Genomic DNA, 18,109 nt, shown 5'->3' with positions numbered 1-18,109 from the left:
GTATACTGGTTCACTTGGTCTGTTGCACTTGTATGCCTGTCAGTTATGTCTAATGTATGGTTTATGCTTTGACCAACTGGAATGTCCTGTTTAAAGTTTTAAAAATATGAATAAAATGTAGATGAAATAAGAAGGCAGTAAATAAAAGGACAAGATTTTCTATAGGGGGGCAAATGTTGACCCACACACGTACACAATGAACCTCATCATGTGTTACTATATACCTGCTGTACTACTGGATGCTGTTACAGATACTCTTCTGTATAATCCCCCATGAGACCTTTCAGGGAAACAATACAGAGATAAAACACCACCTAAGTGTGAGATTCAAGCCAGTAAAAGACTTTTCAGGCTAGAGGATGCAAGCTCCTACAAATATTTTATGATAGTTCATCTTTCTTATGCCATTTGTATCATTCTTGGTGTGTATACAAGCTTATTAACAAAAGTATCCGCATATTCAAACATAATCGAGTTTCCTGCCAAACAATGCAGAGACACGGAGGTGAACAGCACAAAACAACCAGCTGACAGACAAGAAAATTGCCCAGTTTGAGTCTTGCAGGACAAAAGACGCTGCTGACAAAGATGAAACTGAAGTCTGTGCTGGAACAAAAGCCCGTATACATGGTCCACCTTGCTAATCATCTCCATGGCTGAACTGGTATGGCAAAGTGTGGTGGACCACATGGCACCCAGGCTAACCCTAATGTCCGCTCAGGCGAGTCCATGTTGAGCCAAAGCAGGACATGGACTCGTTGGTCTTTTATCAAAAGACTTTGAGCGTGGACATCATCATGAAGGAAGCGTTGTTTGTGCTCCTTCTCTGACCTTGGCAGGAGTCTCTGGGCATAAATGGCTGCAGGTATCGAGTGTCAGTGAGCAGTTCAAGTTCACCACAGAGAAAACATTACTGTGTTCTAACCAGTTTATAATTACTGACGGCGTTTACAGTAAAATCACCTTAAGTTAAAACTCTGTAATCAAAATGATCAAAGTTTGATTTTTCCTCCTGTTATTGTTGGTGTGGTTTACCATGTTAAAATAGTATATCTGCAGTGTATGGTTCTAAGGACACTTGTTTCCAGCACTGAATGAATGAAACTTGAAATTTTTCATTATGAATGGCATTTTTTTTTCAGTTGTGGAAAGAACCTCCATATCGATCACCTGAAATCATGTATCATGTGCAAGGAAAACAAAACTTTAGAAAAAGCAAACGGGGCATGGTTTATATGCCTTTCTAATGACTTCAGATGCACACAGCCACCTTTAAATGAATAGAAAAGAAGTCAGCTAGATGAGTTGAATTTTGCCCTCCAGACAGAACTGTCATCAACATCACTTAAAAAGTGCTTCAAAAGATACCTTTCCGTAAGCTCAGCAAGAGTGTTTTCTCATAATATTCCACTAATGGCACTAGCTTTGAAAGCTGAGTGGTATCCGTCATATGCTGGCTATGAGTTAAAGACACAGATCTGGTGTGCAAAAGATTAAAAAAAGAAAAGAAAACGCTACCTTTCAAAGATTTCAAGGTCTTCATAGAGTTGTGAGGCTTCAAAAAATGTGTAACTCAAAGTACAGCAGCAGAGTAAATACATTAGGAACTGTTTCTGAGGGGAGTTGGATGATCCCCCCCCCCCCCCCCCCAAAAAAAAATAAATAAAATAAAATAAATAAAACTCTGAGCTATGAAGCGCTTTATCTTTAGTCACTTTGCATTTGGTAGCTTCTTTAAAATGTCCATGTTAAGTTTGTTGAGGGTGATTTAAGTGGCTGGTCAGTCATCAGTCCAAACAAGCTGAAAATTAACTAATTCTGGTCCCTGCACAGTTAAATAAATGGTCTAGTCCCCAAAGAACCCCTTTCTGCAGAATAAACAATAAACCTGCTGAGTTTTTTTCTGATATAACTGAATATATTCTTCTACCCATGCTTTACTGTTTTTCAATATTTATTTTATTTATTTATTTATTACAACAAACACATTAATCCAGACTAAATTTGATTAAAAATCCATGACTTCAGTGCGGTGCTGGTTGGTGCCTCCTCGGCTGCACGTTCAGTGGCTGAAGACGGATGGGTTTGCGGCCTCGGAGGTGCACTCCCATTCGAAGGAGCTCATCCTCATCAGAGCAAAACAGCGAAGGCTGGATACAGGGGACAGTGTTTATGTGGGCGCCAAGCACCAGTAGGAATGGAGGTAAGACAGCAGCTGTGGTCAAACTGACCTGCTCAGGAAGGCCCAGAGACAAATAGTGAGCCTCACTGAGCCTTTGTGCTGTTTTTGTTTCATTTCGGATTATCTCCTGCAGGTTCTTCATCAGGACCAACCTGATGTGGTGGAGTTTCTGGGAGCTGACAAAGAGCTCCAAAAAATCTTGTATTGCTGTCTTTCCATCTGTAAACCTCTGAAACAGTAGCTGTGAGACAGAAACACATACAGAAGGCGTTTTGCAGAGCACAACTTGGCTCCAGCATCAATCTGAAATGTTTGTGGGTATTAAAGTGGGAAAAATGTAGCTTGCTGTTCATATATATTTGGAAACTGACACAAGTTTTTTTTTTTTTAACTGTTTAATGAAACATATTCCAATGGCAGTTATATAATGGACATGGGCATACTGTCTAGACTCTTAGCTTTCATTTGAAGGTATCAACATTCAAATTGGATGAAGGGTTTAGGAGTTTCAGCTCCTTAACATGTGCCACCCTCTTTTTAAAAGAACCAAAAGTAATTGGACAATTGACTCAAAGTCTATTTCAAGGGCAGGTGTGGGCAATTCCTTCATTATGTCATTGTCAATTAAGCAGATAAAAAGCCTGGAGTTGATTTGAGGTGTGGTGCTTGCATTTGGAAGATTTAGCTGTGAACAGACAACATGGGTCAATGCAGGTGAAACAAGCCATCCTTAAGTTGCTAAAATAGAAAAATTTTGGTTTTGTACAAAACTAAAATTAGAAAAACATTGTCTCTGTCCAAATACTTTTTGACCAAACTCTATATATTTATTGTGTTTTAGGACTATTTTTATAATGGGATAATAGTTTGCCACAACTTTGCCAGACAGAGTGAACATATTGAGCCAACGCAGGGATATTACTCCTGAATTAATATAAATGTGAAAAAAACAAAAGAATCCTGTGTTTTGTTTATTTTTTTTATTTACTTGGCAAACCTTTCATTCCTACAGATCTTGATCCTGCAGATCTTTCTGATGTAATGCAGTGAGATTTAGTTACTATCGTCTTATTAACAACAAGGTATTTGAGTGTGTTATTAAAGAAAATACTTCACTGATCACAGATCAACAAAGTGGCTCTGCAAATTATTAAAAAAAAAAAACCCCAAAACATTGTTTCCTCACCTCAGACTCCTCCTCTGCATGTCTGATCTTGTTCAGGAGACACCAGTGAGCATAATGAACACTGTATTTTTCTGCTATAATGAGAAATGAAAGTGTTTCAGCATGTTGTCTAAATAGTTTTTGGACAGGCAAAGAAAATCAGACCAGAAGGGCTTTCACTTACCGAGTTGATCTTGTTTGGCCTGAATGATGCTTCTGAGTTTCTTCAGCTCCTTGTACTTCACTGCAAGCAGCAGCTTTGCATCTCTAAATTTGGGTTTCTGGCTAAGATTGACTTTGGCCAGGTTTTGATTTGAAATCCGTGTCTTTTGCGCAGCCTGCTGGAGCCTCTGAAACTAAAAAAGCACCACATCTTGTTTTAGAAACAAGAAATGAATTAGTGCTGTGCTTTTCCCCTATATGTGCAAAAGTAAACAACAGCAGACCCAAGATGTTTGATTGATTAATCAACTGGGAGGAATGTATTAGTCGCTATTATAATGTTTGTTTAAATCTCTTTTTTAAAGCAATAAATATTAAATGCTTGATAGTCAAAGATTATAAACTGGAAGAGGTCCTACTGTGAATTTATGATGATAATAATAATTAGTTGATGATTTTATAACACTGACGAATAGTAGGACATTGACAGGGACCATTTTTATGTAACAAGTATGAATATTTTTAATATTTCTTAGAGTATTTTACTGTGTGTCATTAATACTTCGCAGAAGTAGAGTAACCTACTTAACACATTTACCACCCAATGCCCTCAATTAACCATGTTGGTAATTACGAAAATAATTTTCTCCCTGTCTTTATTTACATGTGTGCACATTATATTTGTAGTTTTAACATATAATTATTGTTTTTATCCATCAATTTTGGAATAAATTTGGAGTAACAAATTATAAAGCATATTAACATTTTTCTTTTTATTAAGATGCCAAATTACAGTTATTTACTTCACTTATTTACTTCTCGGAGATCTCAAGGGTGCAGGCTCAAATTTGGGAAACGTGGTCTAATGAATTTGTTAAGCGCTGCACTTTTAAAAGAATCCGAATACTTCTTATTCGTGTTAGTTTAAACATCTTTTTCACTCACCTTTTCACTGCTCCTGGCCATGTGAGTTATTTTGTCCTCGTCTTCCAGCAGCTCTCGCAGCTCTCTGGTTCTGCGGACGCCGAAGTGAAACCGGACCGGCAGAGACATGCTGACCGTCCGTGCTCTGGATGCTCTCTGTCTCCTCAGTATAACACCTGCTGGCTCCTGAAGCGTCCTTCGGGAGCTGTTGATGCTGCATTCAAAGACAGTCAGAGGTTATACTACTGCAGAACTTGTGGAAGTAAACATGAATCTTCCTTTGAAAGTTTGAAATCCTGGAGAAAGAACTGTTTTGCTTTTTTTTTTTTTTTTGTAATTTTTGCTACTTTCTGCCGAAAGTAGTTAAACTAAAACATATTTATGTTTTAGTTTAACTTAAATAATAACTTTAGTTATTGGTTAAATAATAGCCAATAACTAAATTGGTAAAAATGCTTCTTTAAGCTTGTGTGAACCTTTCACACAAAAAGGTCTGTGTGGTTTTCTTTGGGAGTGTCTTAAAACTGAGTTTGAATGTGTAAAAATCACTGAAACACATCATCTATTAATGAATCAAGGACTTGGGAAAAAGCCTTTGAAGATAATGCTGGTAGTTATTTATTCTTGTCAATAAATTACATAAATAGTTTCCTTGCCATGCTTAATATTTGTTCAAGATGAGTTCTAGAGAATTTCAAAATAATTTAAAAGAATTGTAACTTGTAATGATTAAAGACCTTAGTATTTATATACTGCATACTTTTTATATAAATCTGCTGTATTTATCACAGTAAAGGATGAAAAGAAAACGGCAGTGCACAGCATATTGTGAGAGTGTGTGTTGTTGACATATTGTCGCTATCACTGTGGGATTATTCTTGGTTTTGTGTGTCTCTGTTGTCTAGCCTTGTCCTGTCTTGATCACCTTGTCAACATGACCACTGCTGCCCTCAGAATAACTGAGGCTATATGTAGCCTCAGTTAATCCTTAAGTCCAGCGCTGCCGTCCGTCAGTGAAAGTCCTGCACTGAGACTGAGAGGCGCTTCATGTCCAGACAACATTCAGATTTACCACCACAGCTCTGAACACAGGACATGTCCACTGGGTGAGGAAGCGATTCTGCTTGTACTTAATTTTTTAAAATTTTGCATAGTGATGTATTTTACTGTGTGTGTGGTATGCTGAAGACGGCTCTAATGAGGTTATAGGGTTTTATTTTAGGTTTTTTTTGCATTTCTTAGGTCCTTTTCTCCTTTTTAAAAATTTATAACAACATTACTTTTTAAATGTGCAAATTGTGTCGTCTTGAAATATTACAGATCTTCACAAAAAGCTTTGCAGTTCTCAGTTTTGCATTATGGGCAACAGAAGTCTTGCTCATAAAGAGTTAACCTTCTGATTGTTAGGATTTCTCCTTTTCTGTGTCTTTGCCTTTGTTTCTGTTCACATCACTTCTTATCTTATCTATGCTTGTGCTGGAGTTTGCAGAAGTCATTATTTATATAACTCCAAACTCCTCAAAGGATTATTTCAACTCACAAACCACAAACGGGCCTTTCTCTTAACCAGACTTTCTATTTGCACAAAAAGCACAACACATTTTATTGTTCGCAAAAGTTTGCAGAAAAAGTGTGAAAAGAGTCCTGTGAGTCTGTGATTGCTGCATGTTGTGAGTAAATAAGAAATAATTATGGCATGGAGGGGATGAACAACAACTAACAAACAAGGTTAGGTTGATATTTCGAGTTTTTTTGTACGTAAGTTTAAAAGTTAGTCCTCTGAAGTATGGCTTCAGAGCAATCACTTGAATTTTAATTTTGCTAGTTATTAAAACAAAATCACTGATGTGAAACTCTCATTTTGACACGATGTGCTAAAAGCTGTCCTTTCACTTTTCAGCACATCTCTTTTCATTTTTTCTGTCCCTCCATGAATTTGTGATTTTTCTTTCACAGTACATGAGCTGTAGTTTGAAGTATTGTGATTATTCACTGTCTCATTAGTTATCACTGCACCGACCTGAAGTGAACAGTCACTTGTTTTGGTTACGGGCAGTTTTTTGCTAAGACTGCAAAGACTCCTGAGACAGTTAATGTTCATGTGTTTTCAGTGTTACAGGACAAACATTACTTTCTGTTTCTGGGTTCTGGTTCCTGGTTGGATTTTATTCTTATTCATTTCTTGTGTTTGTAGTGTCCCAGTGTTTCTGTCTTTTCCTCTCTGTCTTGCCTTACGTTGGTAGTTTCTCCTCCCTGTGTGTCATCTCACTCATCTGTACTTTATCTCATCGTCTTCACTCACTCCTTTTCCATGTGTGACTTGTCTTCTCCTGTCTGAGTGTCCTTGTTTGCGATTGCCCGCCCTGTCTTAATTGTCTTGTTGTGTAATCAGTCCTCTGTATATAATTAGTCACGTCTTTCCTTTTGTCCTTTGTCAACAAGTCTGTTTTGGCTCCCGCTAACTCTTATGATCTGAAAACCTCATCCAGATCATAAGAGCCCAATTTTGTTTTACACCTTTGGACTCTTGAAACTGCATTTTTCTCCTTTTACTACTGAAGACCAAATTTACCACATCTTCACGTGACACTTTAACATCAGATTGTTTATATTTTACCCTCAACTCTTATGCAGTCAAATAACAACAACATTGCTGGGCTTCTTCTTTATTCCACAAATTCTGGTGCCTACATTACCCACAATGCAACAGTTGCTGCGGCTTTAGTGCAGAAATAAATCTAAAAATATCAAGGCATCCTGCTGTTTTAAAGTCACAAAAATCATATAAGTAGATTTTTGGATATTATTGCATGTTTGTATATTTCAATAACAGAACACTTAAGAACAGTTGTGCAAAGTAATTAAACCCAACATTTCAATAGTTCAACTTTAAATTTTTCAAAAAAAGTGATAAAGGTGATAAATCTTGTGGTGACCTGGCTGCATTATGGTGTACTATATGATTAAATGTTTGCATACAAATAAAGAGAAAACAGTTTTAATCCTACCTGTGTGCCTCCTTTAAGATTTACTATAAATGTTAAAAATCAGTCATTATTTTAGTTAATCTTCTGTCTCTATTGAATTTAAGGCAAAAATGTAACCAGATGCTCGGAAATGCCATAGCATTGTAGTCTTATCAAAAACAAATACAAAGACAGTCAGAAGGTCATAGTTACATCTACAGTGACAGTGTCACCCTGAGGCGTTAGCCAACATCCCACAATCTGTCTGTACAGACTCTAACAAGGTTGGAAAACCTGCTCCTTTAATGTGTGTCTTAATGAGAGGCAACATTGAACCTCATCGCCACAGATGTAGATGCACTGACTCTTGGTGCGGTCACAGCCAGCAATATTATGCATTAAGATGTTAATATTGTATTAAAATGCAGCAGAACATTTTTGTATGAATCAGAGCTGATGCAAATGTCAACACAGAAGTACTACTCAAAAAAAATCGAAGCAACATATTTGACAGAGGCTATGCAGTAGTACTTTCTTCCAGTCAAAGATCTCAGTATCAAAATCTCGTCATGCCTCTGTTTCTGCTTCAACCTGTCAGCACCATGATGCGTCCTCTAGCTCTTCACCAAAACATCTCTGGGACGCTGAGCTGTGAGTGAGTCAGAGTTAACCACCATGAGCGCTGACACCGTCAGCAGGCCAGAGCTGGAATTGGAGAACAACGGCGAGCTTGCTGACTTGGTGGCAGCCATGAACGTGGCCGCCAACCGTTTAACCCCTCCTAATGGCTACAGGTCGGGTGGTCCAAGGACCACCAACACCAACCGAATTCGCCTCTCAGACAGGAAAATGTCTCTGCAGGAGAGAGGGAGTCGCATGGCCCGACAGCCAACCATTGAGACCAAACGTGTGTCAATCACTGGCGTTGATGTGAGATATTCTTACATTATTTTCACATTATTTTTAAATAATTTGATATTTTACTGATCAGATAATGGAATTCTATCCTTCACTTATGTAGGACTGTATCCAGCTTAACCAGTATAAACTAAAGGAAGAGATTGGAAAGGTAAATTAAAATCATGATATAGCATATACTCTGGTAATACAGAAGTGAGGGAATGCGATTTATGAACCTTTTTACCTTTGGTGTTTCACTCCAGGGTTCGTATGGAGTAGTGAAATTGGCTTATAATGAAGATTCAGAAGAGCACTATGTAAGTCAAAAGATTAAACTATACTGAAGAATTTACATGTCAGTTTGCCTTTATTACCACAATTTGCTTTATTTAATTCATTTAGGCAATGAAAGTAGTTTCAAAGAAGAAGCTGATGAGGCAGTGTGGATTTTTGCGTGAGTGAATAAGTATTCTTAGTCATAAGTATTAATTCCCTTTTGGCATTTTTGCTGTGGTTTTAGTGGTTATGTGTGTGTATGTATGTGTATACATTCCAGGCCGCCTGCCAACCTCAGGGTCAAAGTCACAGCAGGATCCGTTCCCTAAAGCCGCCTTGCCTCTGGAGAGCGCGTACAAGGAGATCGCCATCCTGAAGAAACTGGACCATCATAATGTTGTCAAACTGATCGAGGTTGGTACGAGGACTCAGTCTTACAATCTCATTGGAAGCTTAGAACAACACAAATAAACACGACAAACATTTCAGCTTTGAATGAAAGTTGTGCTGAAGTATGCACGATATTGAATGCAATAAACACTTTATAATAGAAAAGTCTTTTTCTGCTTTTAATACAGAGCGGAATGCAACTTTGGATTGGATAATATGTTGGATTAAGGTTCAAGCAGAGATGCAGGGAAATGGTGGCTTACACAGAGTCACAGAGTGATTCCCCACAGAAATGACATCTTCAACATGCTTCGTATCATGAGCTGTTATTTGATCCAGGAAAAAGGCAGATATTAGATAGTGTTGGTGGGTGGTTTAAGCCCCTTCGCAATGGTACACACTAATGTATGTTAATATCAGGCTTTTGTCTTGAATTCTCCCAGTGGATTCACTCTGTAGTAATCACTGATATTTATTCTTTCTAGAAAACATAACGAGCAACTTCTAAAGTTGTCCCTGCTGTTGGCAGCTTCAAACCTCCAGCAATGGACTAAAAAGAATCTGCTCACATCTGGTTTTTGTCTTCAGTTCGGTACCATAAACATTGCTGGGTGAAATGATTCTGCATTAGTGACTGGTGTAAGGTCCAACTCCAGTCTGCAGTGATGGAAACATCTCACGGCTGATTTAGACTTCGGCAGTGAATCTTCGTAGAGCTTATGACGTAACCTATGTATGTGGTTGACGCGGTTGCCAGCATGCATCCCTGTGTGTAGTGTTAATTACATTGTGGTCACGGCCCAGTATTTTATGTGGTGCCAGCCACAATAGAAACAAATAAAAAAAACCCTCTGATGTATTTCCCTGGTGGGGCAGGTTTTTTTTTTTTTGTGTGTGTTTTTTTTTCTCTGGAGGAAAACATATCTATTGCTCAGGTTTTTCCACATCTTTGAACATTCCCTCACATTCACGTCAATCGTTTTTCAAAATCTCCCTTCAAGAATTGTGGACATATTATGCTGAGGCAATGTTGTTATTTTCTTACTGATACACTCAAAAACTGAGGCTGGAAATGCACAGGAGGAGTAGAAAATAGGCCAATTCAGCCTGAATCAATGAGAGGTGTAGGTACATTTTCAGAGCGCTGGACGTCAGGTTACATTTTAAGATTTTAGAGCGTCTTGGGGTTAAAACGTACCTACAGTGTAGATTTAACAGAGGCTAGTTACCAGGTGAGGGCAGCACTATTGCCTCACAGCAGTGGGTTCAAACCCGAGTACTGACCGCTCTTCTGTGTGGAGTTTGCATGTTCACCCTGTGCCTGAGCCCTGGTTGCTCTTGCCGATGAAAAACATGCCAGATTAACTGTGCCTGTGTCATCCCATCATTAATCTGATAATTTACACTTCCTGGTTGTATTAATGTAGAAAACCAAAACCATCTATTTCTTCTATCCCTGTTTGAGTCAGTCTTTGTAAAAGATGTTTAAAAACAAACAAACACTGTAACTGTGTCACTGGCCTTTGTGCTGCTTCCTTGTGCTTAAAATGTGCTTGTGGTGGACAGAACGATAGACTAGAAAAAGACTAAACTTTCTCCACTAGCAAAGGGAAAGGAGCCAAAGACTTATTATTTTAATAATGATGATGATGATGATGATGATGATGATAATAGTAGTAGTAGTAATAATGATGATAATAATAATGATAATAATAATAATAATATTACTATTATTATAAACATCAGTTACTGTGTCTTCCAGGTGCTGGATGATCCTGATGAAGATGGACTTCACATGGGTAGGCAATAATTTATATTTATTATAATTTATGAATCTATTTTGCTGCAATACTGTTTTCAATAAGAAGGCAAGAAGTCATTAAAATCTCATTTTAATCTGTCTTCAAGCCTTCGAATTGGTGACAAAAGGGTATGTTGTTGTGCTTTCATGTATTCTATTGAGCTCTGAATTGGGATTTTATTGAGTTGGGGATGCCACCATGATGATTAGATACAGCATGACTATTTAATGTAAGTTTCTGCTTTTGTGCACCTCTCATGTTGGTCAGACCGGTGATGGAGGTGCCTACTGACAACCCTCTAACGGAGCAGCAGGCTCGCTTTTACTTCAGAGACGTTGTCCTTGGAATAGAGTACTGTAAGTACACAGACTTTCTGACACATTTCTATCTGATTTTACATATCTGTTCAGTTGCATTCACTTCACTCATAAGCCTCAAGGCAGGAATGGGTGAATATCTGTGTCTACAATTTGTTTCCATATGAAATTAAGCCCAAATGATCGTTCCTGTCACAGCTACACATTTCAAAACGATTAGCAGCTTAACTAAGTTGATTTTACTAACTGCAAATATGTTCATCATGAGCTTTTACAATATCAAGCTGAGGTGTGTGGAGACCAAAAGCAGTCAGGATCTGTCTCAGATCCAGGAAGACACCCTGGACAGGAGGATGTCCTCAATTGTGTCTCTTCAGTAGCTTGGGAATGATTCAGTATCCTGCTGGAAAAGCTGGAGGATGTCTTTGGGGCAGTGAAGTCTGGTGTTTCTGCTTTGACAGCTGCCCCATGATCTGGGTCAGATAAGCTGTTGGATAATATTTGACTTTAAAAGAAAAATATTTGAGAAAATATTCAAAGGTTAATTTTAAGCTGTTTTTTAACTTTAGAATATAAAACTGTACATAAATAATAAACTTAACAGGAAAAATGTAAATGTAATGTAAATTAATGTTAAATCTATATTTTTTTGTGCAGTACACTACCAAAGGATTATTCACAGGGACATTAAACCATCGAATCTGCTGTTGGGAGATGATGGCCACGTCAAGATAGCAGACTTTGGTGTGAGCAAAGAGTTTGAGGGGACAGACGCCCTTCTGTCAAGCACAGCGGGGACGCCGGCCTTCATGGCTCCGGAGATGATGACCGAACACGAGCAGAGCTTCAGTGGAAAAGTGAGACAATCTTTTCCCTATTGGTCATCAGTGATTTAACTATGCTTTGATTTTACATATCAGGCTGTGTTAGTTGAGAGAAAGTATCAAGAAGTGATGCTTAGCGAACCAGCTGAGAGCCTTTCAGTGGTGTCACTGTGATCATTTGTGTTTATTTGCCAGGCATTAGACGTGTGGGCGATGGGAGTCACACTGTACTGCTTCGTCTTTGGGATGGTAAGCATGTTTGCAGCATGATGCTTGTAGATTAATACACTTTTACATCAGTCGTTTAACATTTGAATCCCTTTTCTTCTATTTTTCCTGCTTTAGTGTCCTTTTTATGATGAATACATAGTTTCTCTACACAACAAGATAAAGAACAAACCTGTGGAGTTTCCAGAGACGTAAGCAAACTGTAGGATTGTTCAGTAGACAATATCAGATTTTGACTTTCAAGGTTTGTGTAAATGTTCTATGTAGATACATAAGACTAAAATATAGTAGGACCAGTATGGGTTAAAATCGTAGTTTCTTATAGATTCATTGAATAGATTTCTCCTGAGATCAAGCAAAAAATGGGAACAAATCTATTTGCTTTTGGTCTCTGATCATTTATTTGATTATAATTTGTTATTTTCTTTATTCATAAGTGTTTTATCAAATCTAGTTAAAGGTAAGGAGTCAGTAATTTGTGTTTTTACTTTAATTCATTTATCTTCTGTCAGCTAGCTGTTTTTTTTCATCGGCGCTTTAAATATTTTATAAACTTGTGCTCACTTGTTTAGCATTTTGGAACTTACTGACATTCAGTCTATAATGATTTGATATTTAATATTATTGTATAATATATTATTATTCATCAGTAGCTTCATGTCACATGTTAACATACCTAAATGTGTTTAATTCCTATCCACTTATTTTTCTGACTCTTTTATTTTGACAGGCCATTAATAAGTAATGAACTGAAGGAGCTCATTGAAAGGATGCTGGATAAAAACCCTGAAACAAGAATCACCATCCCAGAAATTAAGGTGAGAAGGAAAATCTATCACATCTACATCCTAGAATCACAGAAACAACATCAATTATAATGAACATATGTGGTCCGGATGCAGCTCCATCCGTGGGTGACAGAGAATGGTGCAAATCCTCTCCCACTGGAGGAGGAGCACTGCACGGTTGTTGAGGTCACTGAGGAGGAGGTGCAGAACAGCATTAAACTCATCCCCAGCCTCTCCACTGTGGTGAGTCGCACACATCTGATTGATCATGCAAAGACCACAGTACCTGCAGCTGGCACTGTGGTCTTTGCAAAAAAAAAAAAAAAAGTAATGTATTGCGTGGCTGTAATTTGAATGTGTTAAAGTAACGCAACAACAACAATGAAAAGAAACAAAAACATCTCATCTGCATGTTTTAAATGGTAATCTGGTAGTAGAACTCAATTACTTCAGTCCTTTATGCTTCAAAACCACGCAAGAGAAAAGAGAGAAAGCACACAAAAGTAACAGTAAAATGGTTAAAAAAATCAGTGGGTTATTATGATTTTGAAGTGCTCAGACCTCCTGCCTCCAGAAGCATGCATTAGAAGACATATTGCATGCTTAACATTGCATGGGATAATTTTTTTAAATTATTTTTTCATTATATAATAGAATTAAAAACTAAGATTTGCAGCTCAACAGTTTACCAAAAATGTAAATCAAATGGGAATTCACTGATACTCTCTCTGATGTCCCTCAGATTCTTGTGAAGTCCATGCTGAGGAAGCGGTCTTTCAGTAATCCCTTTGAGTGTCAGGGCAGACGGGCGGAGAGGTCCATGTCTGCCCCTGGAGGTCTTCTTACGTAAGTAGCCTACTCTGCAAATCCTGCCTGCGCCGCTCTGCCAGACTGCCAGCTCTGCGATTAGGCCTCTAACAAAGCAAAGCAGCGAGCAGATGCTTGGATAAAAATAGATCAGTTCATATGTAGAGTCTCTTTCCCATATTACACATAGGAGATCTACAGTTCCAGCATATCAAGAGCATTAATCTTCAAATACCGAGTAGCTCTTACACTGTATTTGTTGTGTCCTTAAACGAGCAGCAGGCAGATAAAAGCATTTGTCCTCTCCTGATAAGCTAAGTGGGAGCCCCCGGTGGCAGCGGTAGTGGCTGCGCTGCTTTTGTTTTCCATTAACGGTCTGTGGGGGGCACAGCTAATTACGCCTCCATGAGAAGAGATGAGAAGCTACATCCTCCTCCACACTTACCCAGCTACCAGCAGTACTACAGCACAGAGCTGCAGTCTCCCACTCAGCAAAATATGTGAAGCCCATCTGACACATGTGATGAGTAAATACTGAAATCTTCTGATCATTTGAGCTAATAATGGCAACGCTTTTTAAATCAAATTAAAGGCAGAAATATTCCACACTCTGAAAGGTATTGATTGGCGCTCCAGCCAGCTTAAAGAAGATCAAAACTTTTTAGATTGATCTTCTTGGAGGGATGACGTAGTGCGGCACTTTGATCCAGGTCAGAATTAACTTCATGTTTAGCCTGAGCCAGGTTAATCTTCCAACGCATTATCATAGTATAATACTAACAAATGGGGTTGTTTTTTTTAGACATTTTTTAAAAAATTCCAGCACAAATTACAATATATTATTAATGGACGATCACAGAAGTAGATTTATTCTGTTTCTTCGTCTATTGCTTGATTTTATTTTGACTGCTTGTACGCTCAAGTTTTTCAGTCATTGGAAAAAAAACCTGGTGGGCAAAAATAGCTTAAAAAAGTGATCTTATTCATCTTATTTACGTATAACCACAAAATTAATGAATTGAACTCACTGATCTTTTTCTGCAGAGAACATGTCTATCAGTAAAATATGAAGCACTAGCCAGCAGCAAAAACAGCTACCATCACTCAAAATCTGGATAACAGCACCTCACAATCTTACACAGTAACACAATACATGTAAAAACTGAAATGTAAAAACAAAACTTTGCAAATGAATGACTTTCATTCTACACATAACACACCCAAAATCCACAACACGCTCTTTTGTACAGATTGAAAGAGTTGTTAAAGATTAAGGCTACAATTAAGATCAGCAGTTCCTGCACTTCTCTTGTATTTATGCTAAGCCAGTATCAGGCTGTAGCTTCACATTCATAAATATAAACAGACATATAGCTGTCATCAAATTTTTGATCTAACTCTCAAGCAAAAAAGCAATTTTCCCCAAAATTTCTGTCCACAACCAACTGCTGCGTTTCTAAAGTAAAATTTGTGTTTGTCATAAACTGCATTACAAACTTTAAATCCTGGCCTCTTACGTCACATCTCCTTCTTACAGTGGTTCTTGGGGCTTACTGGGGTCTTCGTCTCACCTTCATCCTTCCTTGAGGTAAATTTTTAAGCATTTAGGCTGAGCTCAGATGCTTCATACTTAGTGGAGCTCATCGGTTGTTTGTTCAACCTTAAGAGGATTTAGGAGGAACAAGACAACACAAATCTCTCAGCAACGAGCTGTACCAAAAATAAAAGGACACATGGCGTTGTTGACAACTGCTTTGTGTTGGCTTTTCCTCCCTCTTGCGTCCTATTGAGGTTGATGTTGGGGGGCAAGTGATAAGCTTTGCTGTGAAGGACGAGTACGCCATAACATTTGTAGTCTAGTGTGACCCCTCCTCCCTCCTCTTCCTCACATGCAATCTCACATAGTGCTGCACCTTCAACGACATGACTGAGCGTTTGTCGCCTGCAGGAAAGTCAGCAGAGAGGGAAGCAGAGAAGGAGAGTTGGAGGACTTGTATGAAGATGAAGCTTTTACAGAGAGTGCTGATTAATCTGGCTCACATGGATTTAAAACACAGAAAGTATGTTTTTGTACATTTATTTGTGTCTTTTTCTCTTAATTCTTTTGTTCGTTGTTGCTTTTGACATTAGAGGAGAAGATTGTGGTCATTTTGTAAATTTACTGAATATTCAAGTAAAGATTTGTAGTGCATGAAAATACAGAAAAAGATGATATTATCTTCCATCCAGGCTTAAAAAAGTAAATATACTCCATGAAGATGAAGATATTTTTACATTTTCCTACAGCTGTTGAAGATAACAAAATATAAACTATTGAAACAATGACTGAATCACGTTTCTTCTGTCACGTTTAGTTTTGTTGCGTTGACTATTAAACACTAGATGGCAGCCTTGAGAAAACCTATTATTTCATAATGACTTTTATTTGAATGTTTCTAGGTTGACTATCAGTGGCTGCTACAGCTGTGCACGCATGAATGCACACTTCTTCATTACCACTATTTCTAATGATTCTGTATATCGGCTGCTCTTCATGCTTTTGACCAGTAGAGGGAAGCATTATGCAGCAATTATACAAACTCAAACTCAACAACCTGCCCTGCTGAAGGACCCTTAAGCTATAGACGATTTAGCACCATGGACACTGCTATAACAATCAGCCGCAGATCCACCTCACCATTACAGTAGTTCAAAAACAGCTTTCTAAAATTTTATACGGTTATATGAGCGCTGAACTGGACACTTTATTATGGACACATAAACGTGAATATATATATGTGTGTGTGTGTGTATATATACACACACACACACATATATATATATATATATATCCTTAAGCTGAAAAATATAGGGAGAATCATTTTTTCTTAAATGATCAATCACGTTTATTTGCCACTGTTAAGATGTTTTATCCGGAGTGTATTATATCACAACCCTCCTCTCTTCTTGTGCAGCAAAAATAGATGTTTCAGTAGTGAGGACGAGGCGTGATGCTGCAAAATTTAAAATCCCTGAGCAAGAGTGCCACTGCCAATCACCATCACAGCTTCACAGTAACAGCACAACGCCCTGATCAGCACAGATTTCAAGTTTATCGCACTGAGCTGGATTTAGAGAGGCAGGCTTCACCGTAGTACAGGTGGGCTGAAGGTTTTTCTGGGGTTGCGTGTAGTAGGTGGAACAATATCTCTGATAGTCTGAACAGCAGAATATGGAAAAGATACAAAGGCAACAAGTAGAGAGTAAAAAAAAAAGGAAAAGGTAAAGACCAATAAAAGAGATATGAGCTGGTACCATGTGATTGCGGTGGAGAAGCTCGAACACAGAGCTCACATTGTCAAAGGAGCTCCAGATAAAGGTGTAGAGCTCGGGTTTGATGAGTTGTTGCTTGCTTCTAACTACATGATGAGATGTTACATTGGCTCTTTCAATAGATTATGAAGTCATCTGTCTCTCTCATCTTCATCTGTCTGACCATGTTAATCAGACAAAACATACTCTTCGCATCTCTCTATTCTCCCTCTACACTGCTGTGGTAGAATACCTGATTTAGCACCCATGTTTTACAGGATGAACATCAGAGCTATTGATAATCTTTTAACATATTTTATTTCAAATAAAAAAGATGTTCCTGTACGTGTTTCTCAATAAAACCCCATTCATGTTCACCAATTATTTTGAGTCAGACAAAGGAAAAGTTAAATCAGACAGTGATATAATGCCATGAGTGTCAAATCTAATTAACAGTTCCATTTTCAAAACAAGAATAATAAAATTAAATATCAGGATGAGTTTGTCATTGTCCATTAAATAGGCTTGATTTCAAGTGGATTATTCTATTTCCTGACTTGCAGAAAAAAAGTGGCACAGTTTAAAGTACAACATTAAAAATAAGAGTTAAATCTTAAAGAATAATAGAGAGAAATTGTCACCAGAGCGTGAACAGCTAAAGCTAATTAACCCCCTTTTCTTTCAATTAATAAAGATACTTTAATGCTCCAGAATCTTAGTAACTCTGTTTTAATATTACATAACAAAAAACAGCTGAATCTCAGTTTGTAACCAAAAGAAAGACTGGCCCGATTAATCGTGTTAATCTTTTTGCTCACTTGATGACAATTTATACTCCTTGTTATCACCTGTTATTCATAAAAATGTATGGTAGTCTTTATATATTTTTAGCTGACACTAATCTGTTACATTTTAAAAATGCAATAGCAGTGATATAAATTATGGCACAGAGAGACTGGTCCCATTACTGTCAAAAGTATTTTCTCAGTTTAGCTATGAGCTCACCATACAGGGAGTGCAGAATTATTAGGCAAGTTGTATTTTTGAGGAATAATGTTATTATTGAACAACAACCATGTTCTCAATG

At 37.8% G+C, this 18,109-nt stretch overlaps 2 protein-coding genes across 3 annotated transcripts; one reads left to right on the top strand and one right to left on the bottom strand.

Moving 5' to 3' along the window:
* Nucleotides 1-2,024: 2,024 nt before the first annotated feature.
* On the bottom strand, nucleotides 2,025-4,568 carry LOC146560043 (vacuolar protein sorting-associated protein 37D-like). Its single transcript, XM_085245226.1, has 4 exons — nucleotides 4,455-4,568; nucleotides 3,532-3,703; nucleotides 3,369-3,442; nucleotides 2,025-2,423 (listed from the first exon to the last, which is right to left on the bottom strand). The coding sequence occupies exons 1-4, from the start codon at nucleotides 4,560-4,562 to the stop codon at nucleotides 2,025-2,027; spliced, it is 753 nt and encodes a 250-aa protein (XP_085101352.1). The 5' UTR covers nucleotides 4,563-4,568.
* Nucleotides 4,569-5,390: 822 nt separating this feature from the next.
* On the top strand, nucleotides 5,391-16,131 carry camkk1b (calcium/calmodulin-dependent protein kinase kinase 1, alpha b). Of its 2 annotated transcripts, XM_085243869.1 has the most exons (17): nucleotides 5,391-5,539; nucleotides 7,998-8,329; nucleotides 8,421-8,468; nucleotides 8,563-8,616; nucleotides 8,702-8,753; nucleotides 8,856-8,989; nucleotides 10,728-10,764; nucleotides 10,874-10,895; nucleotides 11,035-11,123; nucleotides 11,742-11,941; nucleotides 12,104-12,157; nucleotides 12,254-12,327; nucleotides 12,867-12,954; nucleotides 13,039-13,167; nucleotides 13,667-13,770; nucleotides 15,269-15,319; nucleotides 15,680-16,129. In XM_085243869.1, the coding sequence occupies exons 2-17, from the start codon at nucleotides 8,075-8,077 to the stop codon at nucleotides 15,759-15,761; spliced, it is 1,473 nt and encodes a 490-aa protein (XP_085099995.1). In that variant the 5' UTR covers nucleotides 5,391-5,539; nucleotides 7,998-8,074; the 3' UTR covers nucleotides 15,762-16,129. The 2 variants fall into 2 exon arrangements, with proteins under 2 accessions (XP_085099995.1, XP_085099996.1); XM_085243870.1 differs by lacking the exon at nucleotides 15,269-15,319 and having other exon boundaries at nucleotides 15,680-16,131.
* The last annotated feature ends 1,978 nt before the right edge of the window (nucleotides 16,132-18,109 follow it).

Source organism: Mchenga conophoros, linkage group LG14 (genome assembly GCF_057382185.1).
Source record: "Mchenga conophoros isolate Kocher_MC1m ecotype Shallow Benthic linkage group LG14, M_conophoros_male_GT1.1, whole genome shotgun sequence".
NCBI lineage: Eukaryota > Metazoa > Chordata > Actinopteri > Cichliformes > Cichlidae > Mchenga > Mchenga conophoros.
This window is presented reverse-complemented; position numbering and strand designations above follow the sequence as displayed.

Excerpts from the sequence above, each read along its gene's own strand:
- LOC146560043 (XM_085245226.1), bottom strand. The coding sequence starts at position 4,562 with ATGTCTCTGCCGGTCCGGTTTCACTTCGGCGTCCGCAGAACCAGAGAG. Across the intron at positions 3,704-4,454 it reads TGGCCAGGAGCAGTGAAAAG|TTTCAGAGGCTCCAGCAGGC; the intron begins GTGAGTGAAAAA and ends GTGCTTTTTTAG. Across the intron at positions 3,443-3,531 it reads GGCCAAACAAGATCAACTCG|CAGAAAAATACAGTGTTCAT; the intron begins GTAAGTGAAAGC and ends TTCTCATTATAG.
- camkk1b (XM_085243869.1), top strand. The coding sequence starts at position 8,075 with ATGAGCGCTGACACCGTCAGCAGGCCAGAGCTGGAATTGGAGAACAAC. Across the intron at positions 8,617-8,701 it reads AAGATTCAGAAGAGCACTAT|GCAATGAAAGTAGTTTCAAA; the intron begins GTAAGTCAAAAG and ends TAATTCATTTAG. Across the intron at positions 8,754-8,855 it reads GAGGCAGTGTGGATTTTTGC|GCCGCCTGCCAACCTCAGGG; the intron begins GTGAGTGAATAA and ends TATACATTCCAG.